Source organism: Hipposideros armiger, unplaced genomic scaffold (assembly GCF_001890085.2).
Source record: "Hipposideros armiger isolate ML-2016 unplaced genomic scaffold, ASM189008v1 scaffold_134, whole genome shotgun sequence".
Classification (NCBI taxonomy): Eukaryota; Metazoa; Chordata; class Mammalia; order Chiroptera; family Hipposideridae; genus Hipposideros; species Hipposideros armiger.
The window spans coordinates 2,606,520-2,619,632 of NW_017731484.1; the positions used below are offsets into that span (position 1 = coordinate 2,606,520).

At 44.9% G+C, this 13,113-nt stretch overlaps 1 protein-coding gene across 2 annotated transcripts in view; it reads left to right on the forward strand.

Annotated features, from left to right (window-relative positions):
- The first annotated feature begins 8,646 nt into the window (after nucleotides 1–8,646).
- Nucleotides 8,647–13,113, forward strand: part of TMCC2 (transmembrane and coiled-coil domain family 2) — a 35,319-nt gene continuing 30,852 nt past the window's right edge. Inside the window, exon 1 of one of the 2 annotated variants that reach the window (XM_019649709.1) lies at nucleotides 8,647–9,470. In XM_019649709.1, the coding sequence (XP_019505254.1) occupies nucleotides 9,264–9,470 (207 nt within the window). In that variant the 5' untranslated portion in view covers nucleotides 8,647–9,263. Of the gene's footprint in view, nucleotides 9,471–9,687; nucleotides 10,540–13,113 lie in introns of those variants that run through there. The other variant, XM_019649710.1, reaches the window with a different exon arrangement.

The following is a 13,113-nucleotide window of genomic DNA, read 5'->3' on the forward strand; positions in this document are numbered from 1 at the left end:
GCGTGGGCTGCAGTGGGGTTGGCCGGCAGCGGGTGTGAGCTTTCGTGAGCTGCCTTCAGAGACTATCCAATGGCCGGCAAGCAACTGTCTCACCTGGGAAGAGCGCAATGATGATGCCAACATGGGCCAGTGAAGCGACATCCTCCACAACTAGACTGAGGAGCAAAGGGACGGCAACTTGTCTGTTCCCCTTCCCCGATTCCCCAACACTGTTCCCCTCCCCCAATTCCCCCCAAAAAAAAATCTTAAAAAAAAACAAAAACAGAACTGCTAAATGCATTCTATTTAATTATACATCAAGTATCATTCCAATGCTGAATATTTCATCAGTGGCATCCCTGGCTGTTAGGATGCAGAACATGGGCAGGAAAAGCAATCAATTAAAAGGAATTTGGTGTAACCCCTAACAGAGATAATCTTTGTTTTTCTGCCAAGTAGAACAACAAAGTTTTCAGAAATTTTTTAGAGTAACTGATCTAAAGCTTTTCTGAAGAAGTTCTGAATATAGTTCTGCCACAACTCATTTCTTATCAGTAAGATTAGAAGATTGATATTGCTTTTCCAAGTCTAAGTGGTTTTGATTCTTTCTCCACTATGTTGCCTTATGCTTCAGTGGAATTCGTTTTTTGGTTAATTTTCTTACCTGGCCAGCATATAAACTTGCAATTTTTATCTCTCTGGGCTGATCCTGGATGGAGTAAGATGGATAGGTGAAAACCCACCAATACCCTTTTCTATGTCAATGTTATCTTGGTAGATGTTTTCTGGAAGATTCTGAAGCCTGAGTTCTGAAACATATTCCAACTGGCTTAGTATGTATCTATCCATATGTGCCAAACATAATGCCTGAAACAAAGTGTGCTGAAAGAAAACATTTTTTTCATACCATACTTCTGCCTACCCTCTTTCTCATGAATCTAGCTCTGAACAGAGATGGTTTAATGGAAGTGAGAGTTAGGCTTTTGAAGCAAAGGTGGATGGAAGACATCTTGATCATGAGAACATTCGGCATCCCCAAATCGTAGAGAAGAGAGAGAGCTCTATCTAACAAGCTTCACATAAACTTCTCAGTGCTTGGAAAACAGGCCCTGGAAACTACCTGAGTTACCTTCCAGAGTGTCAGTGTTTAGGGCTTCTTCTATCATTTTCCCAGAGCTGATCTCAGAAGCACTGATCTGACCTTTCTCAAAATAGGGCGTAGCGGGGGGGAAAAAATGGGGGGTGGGGGGTGGGGGACATTTAGTGGTCCATTTAGACAAGTTTCCAGATGACATGTGCACACATCTCCTGCATAGGGAACATGAAATTTGTTAAAGGTGTAGAGAAATAAATGGAAAAAATTGTAGCATTAAATCTAAAACATATTAAAAATAAATTCATTTCAAATAAACTTTTCAATAGTCCCATATTCTAGTGTAAAACTTAGGATTTTTAGCACTCCCTTCCCACGTTTATCCATGGTTCATCCAGATTTTATCCACATAATTTATATCATCTTTAATTCTTACAACCCTGGAAAGATGGATATTTTTATCCCTATTTTATAGACAAGAAAATTGAGATCCAGATTAAGTGATTTGTCTAAATCCATACAGCTAATAACACATGTTCATTGGACTTGAAAGCCCTTATTCTACTTGTAGCTCAATGCGGTTTTGCATTCTAATGTTTTTATTTTACATTATTTAAAGAAGGCTTTTTGTGTTTCTATATACTTATTGTATGTATTTCTCTTAATAGCAACATAACATTCCACTGTATTGTTATGCCACTGTTACTCATTCATTCACTATTCTTGGGCATAAAGGTTGTGTCAGATTTTTGTTATGAAGATTTTTTCTTGTTGTGTTGTTGCTTGTTTTCTTCTGAATTATTTCCCAGGATAGTGCCCAGGAGTGTATTACTGGGTGAAGGGTACAGACATTTATATGGCTTTAGCTATATATTACTGAATTGTACTGTCATTGCATCTTCAAAGAGACTACTATCTTCTTTCACCAGCACACTGTGAGAGGTACTAGGCAAGCCTGGGTGGATTCGCCAGTGAAAATAGCCCTTTGTCTCTCTCCCTGCTTGGGTATGCCCCAGGCCATATGAGGCTCTCTGAAAATGGTTTACAAGTATGCATACTCCAGAATGAGATCTCACATGGGATAGTGTGATTCCCCTTCCCAGGAGAGACTTCCTTGATTAAGTTGTCTTTTTCTCTTTTTAGTCACAAGATCAGCAGAAGGTTTTTCAAAGCAACTGACATTTCCCTCTTGATTCAGACTGTAGCTCTCATTCTGTGTTCAGAAAAGTTGTGATAGCTGTTAGAAAGGAAATCTAGACTTCAACTCATGGTTTGCCATTTCAAAGTAGGTGCAAAACGATCAGGATAAATTATACCAAAGAAAGGAAGTCCCAACAGTCAGAGCTGAAAAAGTTTCTAGGAACTGGCAGGAGGAAGTAAAAGTGAGGAAAAGCCATACTAGAATAAGAAAGCTCTGTTCCAACTGGTAGAAGGTAAGTTTGAGATATATATTAATATCTCTGAATCTGAGTTATCCTACACGGCAAGAGTACCATCTGCGGGTAGTGAAAGGCTTAGATTGAAGTTATATTGCACATAATAGGCACTCCATTCCTAGGCAAAACTGCAGTAGGCATTGTGGGAAAAGTATAGACATTGAAGGCAAGCAGAACTGGTTTGACTAGCTGTTTCTAACCAGGTGACCTCAGGCAAGTTTTTATTCTCTTTGAACCTCAGTTTCTTCTACTGTAAAATGGAGGTTACGATACTTACCTACTAAGTTTGTTTTACAAGCTAAACGTGAGTGTGGGCCAGGCATACAGTAAGTGCTCAATAAATAGGAGATATTATTAATTCACAAATCTATCAATAAGTGTGATCAACCAAGTCTTCCCCTATCCCTATGTAGTGTTTCTCAAATGTCAATGTGCATAAGAATCACCTAGGATACTTGAGAAATCATTTCCATCAGTTTGGGGTGGGACCTGGGAACCTGCATTATCTACCTAAACTTCAAGGTGATTTATGCTGTTGGTGGCCCATGAACCATACTTTGAGAAACACTGTCCCATGATCTCAGAGAATAAAATGAAAAAATGTTTTTCCGGGCCGGCCGAGTGGCGCGATGGTTAAGAACTGGCTTGGGATGCCAGAGACCCCGGTTTGGATCCCACATATGAGGGCCAGTGACACTGCCCTCCACAGCTAAGATGCTGAACAACAGCTCAACCTGGAGCTGGGCTGCCATGAGTCATCGGCGACGGTGTAGGCTGAAGCCCCTGTGGCAATGGGTTGCCATGGGCTACCGTGTGTAGCCAGCAGCCGCCATGAGCTGCTGTCCAGAAGCCGGCGACTGATCTGCCTTGCCCGGGAAGAGCGCAATGATGGTGCCAACTTGGGCCAGTGAAGCAACGTCCTCCACAACTAGACTGAAGAACAAAAAAAAAATGACAGCAACTTGTCTGTTCCCATCCCCCCAATTCCCCAATAAAAATCTTAAAAAAAAAAATGTTTTTCCCATCACTAATACATCATAAAATCTCTGTAACATGAAGATGTAAAATTAAAGAGATCCAAATACTGAACGATTCTATATTCAAGATGATTTATATAGTTCTTACCTACTTAAAGGCTTCAGAATTATCCTAAGGCAACATTTTATCCTTTTAACAATCATGATATGCATGCAAGTGTGTAAAATGCTTCTTCCTTGGAGTCATCTTAATGAGATGACAGAAGTCTCTCTCCTCTGGACTGTGGTAATTAATTATCTCCCTCTCAGCATGTTGACAGACATTACCATTTCAATCTTGGGTTGTTGTTCTATATTTCATTTGTCTCATTTCCCCAACTGGACATTTTAAAATCCAAAGGCAGGGACCAATGTCTTTTATTGTTCTCTACCTTCCACAGGCATCTTGTAAAGCTTTTGTATGTGATATGTGTTTCATGAATATATTTGAATGAATGTAGGTACATTTAACTGTAGACTAACGCTCATTGACAGAATTCTTTATCACAAGAGTGGGTCAGAATTACCGTCATGAAAGGTGAGATATTAGGCTTTTAGGGTTGGAGTCAGAGCACAGTGCAGATCTCAGGCCTATATGAAAGTGCTATAATCTTTCAGAGCCTGTTTCCTCTTTTGTAGAGTGGGAATAACACCTGCCTATGTAGAGTTGTTGTGGGGAAATGCTTAACACCTGTGGTTCTCTTTAAATGGTAGCTTCTTGCTTTTATTATATCTAAAAGTACCATATAGAATAATAGATGGAGCTGCCATTGATATTTATCTTCAGAGGTAAAATAATAAACAACTGATTCCCTCTGAGCAAAGCTATTTTCATTCTTTCCTATTTTTTCTAATTTTTTTTTTTTAAGGGCCAGCATTTTCAGCTTCAAGTAACAGATTGTCCTGAGGTTTGTAAGGATTCCCTATGGAGATGGGAAAGGACACAAAGCAGCCATTTTACCAATCCCAGACTCTCACACAGAGCAGTACAATCAGGGTTTAAGTTTATGCCTTACAAACCTCCTCTGTTCACTGTCATGATTATTGTGACTTTTCTCCCTTTACCAAGGAGGAACAAGCACGCAGAATGAGGAATATGCATCCTACCTGATGAGAAGCAGGAACTTCCAGCTTTTTGTACTGCAAATAGGAGATTCGCCAATCCAGGAATCAGATAGACACTGGGGTCTCCCACGCATGTCTTAGGGATGTTGTGAGAGAAATGGTCACAAGAAGGGCACTCTGTTTGGTTTGTTTAGTCCTTTAAAATATGGACAGGTATCAGAGGTTCTATGCTGTGGAGGAGTAATATATACAATTTCTAAATAAAAATAGTAATTACAGTTTTATTTCTGGTTAAAAAAATTCAAACAATTATCTAAAAATAAGGTGGATAGAGGTTACATAAACTGTGATATATTCACTTGATAGAATGATAGTCATTTAAAATGGAAATATGTCCAAGTGATAGCATATGGAGTAACATGGAAAACTGTAATATCTTGAGAAATGATTCTGAGTACATTTTAAGCAAAAAACAGGATAAAATTTGTTTAGTCTCAGAGCTTTCTCCAACTCAGGAGTGAAGCAGAGCCCTCCCAGTCCTGCCTGCCTCTTACAATAGCCAATAAAAAGCCTGTATTTAGGTGGTGGGATTGTGACATCATCAACAATCTAGCCAATCTCCCTGATGACTATTTGCATAGTTTATTCCTCCTAATCCAGCAGAACCCAGTTTCTTTTAAGGAGAGCATTGAGTGGAAGTGGAAATCTCCAAAAGAAAGGGAGGAAAATTACATTAACAAAGGAGTATTTGTAATGATGTTGGTAACAAAATACAGTGATCAAAATTATTATATCTAGTCTCTCTAGAGTGCTTTCACCTTCTAAGGAAAGCACTCTACTTAGTATGTTAAAATAGTTTTTTGAAAGCTACCTACCCATTTGATGTTTAAAATGTTTGTTTTTTTAACAATTTCTACAGAATAGGAAACAATTTTCTTGGATAATTTACAAGCCTCTTACTATTGGCAAAAAGAAAGCTTTTATTTCTCAGACTTAATTGCTTTTACAAAACAACAACAATAACAACTCCAAACCTACTCCATGCTTACCTGTTGATCTTGGCAACTTATCTTCTATTATTAAAACTTAGTCAGTTTATCAAGCTAAATGAACTGGCTGTTGACAAGGGAATAGGGTTCCACAACCTTGATCTCTATCTTCCTTGTTTATACAACTTACACGTTTAACAAATTTGATACTACCAGGAGTGCCCCCTTTCACTAGCCTAACTGGGATTTCTTTCACAAAAAGGTTTAGTGGGATAACTCTACCTTTCTCATGTGGCAGACCTGGGGCTTGGACAAGTTAATTATTTTTGTTTCATTCAAGTGTACTGAGCACATGCACTATGTGTCAAGCATTTTCGCGTGCATTATCTAGTTTAATCCTTACAATAACCATGTGAGGATATGTAATATTAGTCCCCATTTATAGATGAGAAAACCAAGGATGAGAAGTTGAGTGATTTGGTTGCCCAAGAACACACAGGGAATGACAGAACCCTAATTCTTAACATGGATTTCTACCACCAAGACCAGTGTTCTTCCTACTACACCATGTTATTTGTAATTAACTAGTGGTGCCAAAGCAGAATGGAAAATCCTCCTCATACATACCAAGTGTAATCTCTTGCATTGTAAATCTGCAAATTTTGGTCTTATCTTGAACATCAAAACATAGTATGTGCCTATAGTTTTCCAAAGAAGCCTAAAACAATAGAATGATCTGATCCTTTAAACAAAATTTCAACCAAAGTACTTTCAGATTCTATTTATCTTAGGTACTCGAGGATTTACTATGGCTAATGAAAATTTGCCATCAGCTTCAAACTCTATATACTTCCCACCCAAATTCCTTGTCAATAGAGTATTTGTTCTATAATATGACACTCAGGGAAAGTCAATAGTGGGTGAAATACATTTAAATGAATTCCCAAGGATGAACCATTGGAGTGGAATGTGTGACGCTTTTGAAACTGGATGACAAGTCTGATTATAGGTATGGCCTTCATTCTGTGCCAGGCAATGTCTAAGTATTTACATATGTTACTCAGAACCCTCTAAGGAAGGTATTGTCAGTATTCCCACTTCCAAATAAGCAATCTTGGCCATAAAGAGGTTAGACAACTTGCCTCCAATTACATGGTCAGTGGAGAGAGCAGAGCCAGGATTTGTCCCTAAGCAATCTGGCCACAGAGTCTGCCTCTCCAAAATGGAATGTAAAGTATTACCTGATTTCATGAAACACACCACAGACATTTGATTGACCTGCATTATACCTTGCTAAATATGGCCACAAATAGGAAATTTGACCATCACGCTATGTATGTATGATAATATAAAAATCAAACTTAAGGCCAACTTCAGCCTAGTATAGAAATGAGGTATAAGTCAAAATTATAGTGTTCTCCACTTCCTTAAAGCTCACACTGACTCCCTCCACTTTTTCAGTTTAGAGGCAGGCCATGAACATGCGTTCACACGTGCTCACCATTTGCTGGCCATTGCTTGATACCCAAGACTTGCCTGGAGTCTGTGGGGCCCCTGTACTTCTCAGGGCCAGTCAGGCTGTAGATTCCTCTGCTTGACGTCTTGCAACCTGGGAATCTGCCCCCACTGGTTCTGTCTAGTTCTGCCTCATTCTTCAAGGCACTCTGCCTTTCCCTCACCATTGAAAATGCTAAAGGCTCCTATCCTGTGTTTCCACATTGTGCCTGATACTGTGTAGTGGATGTGGGTGGTGGTTCTACATTTTCAGCCCACCCTAAATTCATATCTTCTAAAAATGGAGCTGCCTTGTTTAGAAAGTAGCTGCTTGACAGAAGTAAACGCTTAACAATTTAGGCTCTTCTAGGATACACATCAAAATGAGTGGTTGGAATGGGAAAAAGACAGAACAGAGTCAGGAAACTCACAGACTAGTAGGACTGAAGTGAGGCTAGAATAGCACGATGGGTGTAAAAGGGATTGGTAAACCGTAAAATGCTGTAGAGCTCATCACCGTGACACAGACTCAATGGCTCCTTCACTACAGTCTAGAACGATGGTTCTCAAATGTTAGCTTGTGTCAGAATCGCCTGGAGCACTTGTTAAAACAGATTTCTGGGTCTGCTATTTCTGATTCTACAGGTCTGGCTGGTGTCTGATAATTTGCATTTCTATCAAGTTTCCAGGTGATGCAGATGTTGCTGGTCCCAGGACCATGCTTTGAGATCCACTGCTTTAGGCAGCTGGATGGGCAAAAACTCCTATCCACAATAAGCATACAGTAGGCACTCAGATGGGGTTGTTGTTATTATTAGGCCCCATATTTTGCTAATCCCAGTATTTGTTCTCTTCTGCCTCCAGATTACTCCGTGCACTTTGGCTGAGGTTTACGGGGGAAAAAGAGATTGCATTCTTTTCCTTCTCTTTCATATGTCTGAATCTCCTGCCATTTAATACCCTTTCTTATTTAAAAGCTGTTTCACAGTTTGCAAGGAACTTTCGCACACATTATTGTGTTCAAGTATATTACTTGGTCATTTCTGAGCATCAAGCTAAGATTCATATTGGAGTTACTTAAGGTGGGGGAGGAAGGGATGGGGCAGAAGAACACCTACCCCCTTTGCATTTGCAGCGCTGCATAGGTTTGTGTTTCAGACCAAGTTTCCTAGGAGGGATCGGGGTCTTCCTCATTGAAGGGATATATATAATATAAAGTGCAAAGTTAGCGCAAAAAAGCAGTGATGATAAAGCATCCCTACTGCGCCCCCTCCCCACCAAATAAAACGAGGGGGGGGAACCCCGAGAGAGCCTTTACTGGGAGGGTCCCTCCGGCATCTGCTGAGACCGGTCGGGGTGGCCCGCCGCCCCCGCCTCAACTCGGAAGCCGCTCTCCGCAGTGTAAACACGCAGCAGCAGAGCCCTCCAGACCTCTCCTGGGGGCTCGCACGGTGCAACCAACCCTAAAACGTGGCCGCGCGACGCCCCCTCGGCCCTCTAGGCTTCCCATTGGCCCATTGCCGTTGTCACTCCCTTCTTGCCTCGCCTTCCCCTTACGGGCGTGTTAGGTTGCGCTCGCCGCTGGCTGGGGCCGCGGCCGCGGCTTTGCAGCAGGCTGCGCGCCGGTGGGGAGCCGGGCGCAGGGAGCCGGGCGAGGGCGGGGAGCCAGGGGACCGAGCGCGCCGCGGACTCCGTGACCGGCCCATGCGGGGCTGGGGCCGGGGGCAGGGCCGGGGGCCGCAGCCGGCGCCAAGGGCGGCCGCGGAGGACCTGCCCGGCCGGCTGCCCCCTGCCCTGCCTCGCCCAAAGCCCGGCCAACCCGGAGGGATGCGCTGTGCCGCCCAGCTCCCCCGCTCTGCCCATGCCCTGAAGCAGAAAGTTCGGGGGCCTGGGACCGTCCTCCTCCTCCCGCTCCAATGACTGCCCAAGGACTCCTGCTGCCCGGCCTCGACTGTGCCCTGCCTCCGCTCCCCAGGTCGTAATGAACTATTCCAAGCTGTAACCAAGGCTCCCGCTGCTCTCTCTCCTTCCTTCCCCATCTTTAAAAAGATTTATTTTTTAATTCAAGAGATTGTCATCCGCCGACTCCTTTCCTCGTTAATCACTCAGACCCCGGGCCTCGTTTCTGAGTGTAAGGGGGTGCGGTCTCCTCCTTAGAAGGACAGATTCCCCTGGCCGACCCACATACACCATGAAGAGGTGCAAATCGGATGAGCTGCAGCAACAGCAAGGCGAGCAGGATGGAGCTGGGCTGGAAGATGCCGTTTGCCACCTGCCGGGCGCGGACCTCCGGCCTGGGGAGGCCACGGGTGCTAACTCGGCTAGCGGGCCAACTTCGGACACGGGCGCCGCCGTGGCGCCAAACCCGGGTCCCCGAAACAAGCCTCCGGATTTAAAGGTGAGCGCAGACCCTCCCCTGGCCAGCCCACCCGGTGACTTAGCTTTTCCCGCCCCACGCAGAAGTGCTTTCACAGGATACAAGTGATGGGGAAGCCAAGGCAAAGGTCAGAGAGGATGTTGGGCCCGAACCCTGGGCTGGACGTCAGGTACCATTTGTGCCTCTGTCGTTCAGCTCCATTTCAGGCCTCTGTTTATTCCTCTTTATTCAGCAGACATTCTAGTGACTCACCCATCTCTGAGACTGTTTGAACGATGTGTGTGAAGTGCTATTCCCAGACAAAGGGCTGGAGAAATCCGAGACGCTAACTAAAAAATTGACATCACTTTTCCTCCTGTAGGCTGGTAGGAGAAGAAAATGACAGCGTGGAAGGCCAAGCAGAGGACCATTAGTTTTCCTTTGCTGATTTAGTTTCCTCATTTTGGGACCTTCCTGGATGAAGCTCAGTTTGTCCATCTGTGCAAGGGGAGTGTGGGTTTCTTGCCGTTAGGTGGAGCCAGAGGTTAAGCTAGTGCTTGGAGATCCCTGCCTGCCTGCAGAGCCAACCCCCAGGGTGGAGAACTGACAGGTGGCCGATTGGTGCTCGGGCTGGTTTGGGGCCTCGGTTCAAGTTGCACACATGCTGAGCCGGCAGTTAGAAGGAGAAGCCCGAAAGAGCCTATCACATGCAGCTGGGAGTTGTTTATTTCCTGGCCTGAGGTTGCCGAGACTATTATCGAGCTGTATTGAATATGTCTCTATATTAATTAAAACAGCAGCTGGGATAAATAATGCACCTTTTGCTGGAGCTGCCACAGGGACTGCAGGCTCAGGCTTCTCAAGCTAGCTCACCACCGGCTTGAGCGACATGATGTCAGCCGGCGGAAGGAACTTAGACACCCTGGAAATTGATGCCTCGGAGAGATTTTCTCCAGAGGGGGTGCAAGGTCTTGCTAGGGGAGCAAAGGACTCTGTTATGTTGAATAAAGCCTGTATCCTATAGCAGCAGCCACTAAGGAGCTCATCAGAATAAGCCAATGACATTCCTCATTTGGCCTGAGCGTCTCAGAGTCAGGAAGTCAGAGCGCAGGTGAGTGTGCCCTTACCTGTGTGTTACCTGTTTGTGTTCCTTGGGGAGGGGTGAGAAGGGGGATAGTTAACTCTTTGTGTGTACTTTAAAAAATTGTAGTAGTTATTCGAATGCCACCTCTGGTTCTGCTGCTGCCCCTTTCAGAGGTTTGGGGCTAGCCTTTTGTCTAAAGATGAGCTCTGCTGGCTAGGCTGTAATAAGGAGCTTTGCCCCGCTGTCACCCCTGAGCCCACCCTGTGTGCACAGAAGGTGTGGGTCCTATTTTAAATGAGATGGTAAAGGGACAAGGATGTCCTTAATGCTGATGTGGGTAGGGGCTAGCCTTCTGCTGCAGACTTCAGCTTCATTCTGGGTCGATTCAGTTGAGTCTGGCCAGCAAACCCTGATTCCCTGACCAGATGGGACCCTCGCCCTGAGTCCATGAGGGGCAGCCTTGGAAACTCTTCACGCTCTAGCTTTTGTGAAAACTCTAGGAAACTGCCAGCTCCATTCATTTTCCTGGGTCTGTTGCCTTCATGAGGGAAGGTGGGCTGGTTGTGGTGTGGGGGCCGCAGTGTCCGTCTCTGTAGATAAAGCGGCTTAAAGAAGCCATTCCCTTCCACCCTATATCATACCTCTCGCTTTTTCTGGTGACACCTTCATTCTGGTTGCGGCAGATACAGCAACAACTCCACACTTGATATTAAATGCTGAACTTCCCTGAACCAGAATTAAGAGCAGGCGTGAGAAAAGGAGTCGTTCCCCCCACCCCCGAGAAAACATACCACCAAGGTCGAGCCCAGCTACGTTGACCCAGGATGGCAGCAAAATGGAGAAAACAGAGCTGCTGCCTGCTCAGTGGAAGCACAGGGAGACAGGCGGGGCCTTTTCCCCCATCTAGCTCTGTCAGCTTTCTCACATGTTTACAGGGTAGGGACTTCAGAACAAGACATGAACTCGGGGGCGATCGCAACTTGATTTGCTGTGTGATCACAGGCAAATCACTCAACTTTTCTGAGCCTTTTTCTGGGGGAAGGGACTAGGAATATTGAAGTATGTCCAAACTTGTTTTCTAATGCTGGAAAAGTTGTTTTCCAATGCTTGGCACAGTTTTCCAATGGTGGAAAAATGCAATCATTGGCTCTAGAACTGGGCAGAAACTGTCACCCCTGTTTTAGATTTGATGGTTGTGCCAGAAAGAAGCAAATTTAATTTTTAACACCTCCCCACCCCACACTGTGTTTGGCCTAGGGTGGACCAGCAGTTCTGGCTTGCTTTTGTTTTCATTTTAAACTTTAGAGATAGGAACTTTTGGTCCCTTAGTTCTGCTTTTATTTTCTTCTAACAGCTCTGGGCATTGTCATGGATTAAATGCTTTGGAGGAAATCATCTTGACAAAAGAACAAGAAAATAAGAGGCTTTGTCTGAAGCACCTCCATTGAGGTTGGTTGCTGGGAGAGGAGAGAATTTTAGTCTTTGCCAAAGAGATCTGAATGATGCCCTCACCGGTGGCAGCCAGAGGTGTCAGGAGCTCCTATGGTCTCTTTCCAAGGGTCCTTCCGTGTCATGGAGCACCTCACTATGCACTGTAAATTTCTGCTGCTGTAGCCTGGGGTCTGTGATTATGGGGTGGGGAGGGCCTGAAAATGCCCCATAGGAGGCTTATGAGCTACATTGGGGGCCTTCTCAGCTGCTCCTCACACTTGACGTGACCTTTTGAGGAGACCTCATTAGACGCTCCTGCAACAGAAGCCCAATAACCTAGAGTCACGTCCCCAGTCCCTCGTTAACCACTTGAGTTCATGTCTCGATTCATGTGTCCTCATTATCCAGTCCTTTGCTGCTGCTGGATTCCCTGCTACATGGGAGGGTATGCCGGGATTCTGGTCACAGCGAGTATGGCCCGACCAAAAGCACACTGGAATTCTCCAGCAAGAAAACCCAGCCGGCTCCAGTGAGAATGGGAGTGGGGAGTTGCTCAGGGGAAAACTGCAGAAAGGGACACGGAGCACGCATTCCTGTTAACAATGCAGCATGTTGTAGATGTTGCTGAGGCCTGAGATGAGTGGCTCAGCATAAGTTCAGCTGGCTCTGTCCTGATTTGTTTTAGAAGCCAGAAGGCTGGGGAAGAAACCCCTGACCTCACCACCTCTCTCCCCACTTCCACCCCTCCCCACCCACTTCTGGTGCAACTGGAGGAGTTGAGCCTTTCCTGAAAGGAAGGGTCTGGATGTGCTGGCCAGATGCCTTCCCCCGGACTTCCCCCGAGGCTCTCTTTCCCCTCACAAAAGCTCCTGCGAATGATTTCCCCAGGGATTTCTAAGCAGGATTCCTATTTTTCCTGCAAGAAAAAGGTGGGGGTGGGGGTGGAGCTCAGAATTCCACTATTCCAGTCCTGGTTTAATGTGCTTTTAACTCAAGACTCACTAGGGTTCTGGTTGGTGTTCTTCCATTCCCACCGTACGCCGGCTTAGGAAGATCAGGAAAAGCAATTAGGAGCCAAATAGCTGAAGGACAGTCACAACTGAAACCTACAGTATATGATTCTCCTTGCTGGCACACAGCCTTTACTGGTGAGCACAGGTGCTTCAGCCC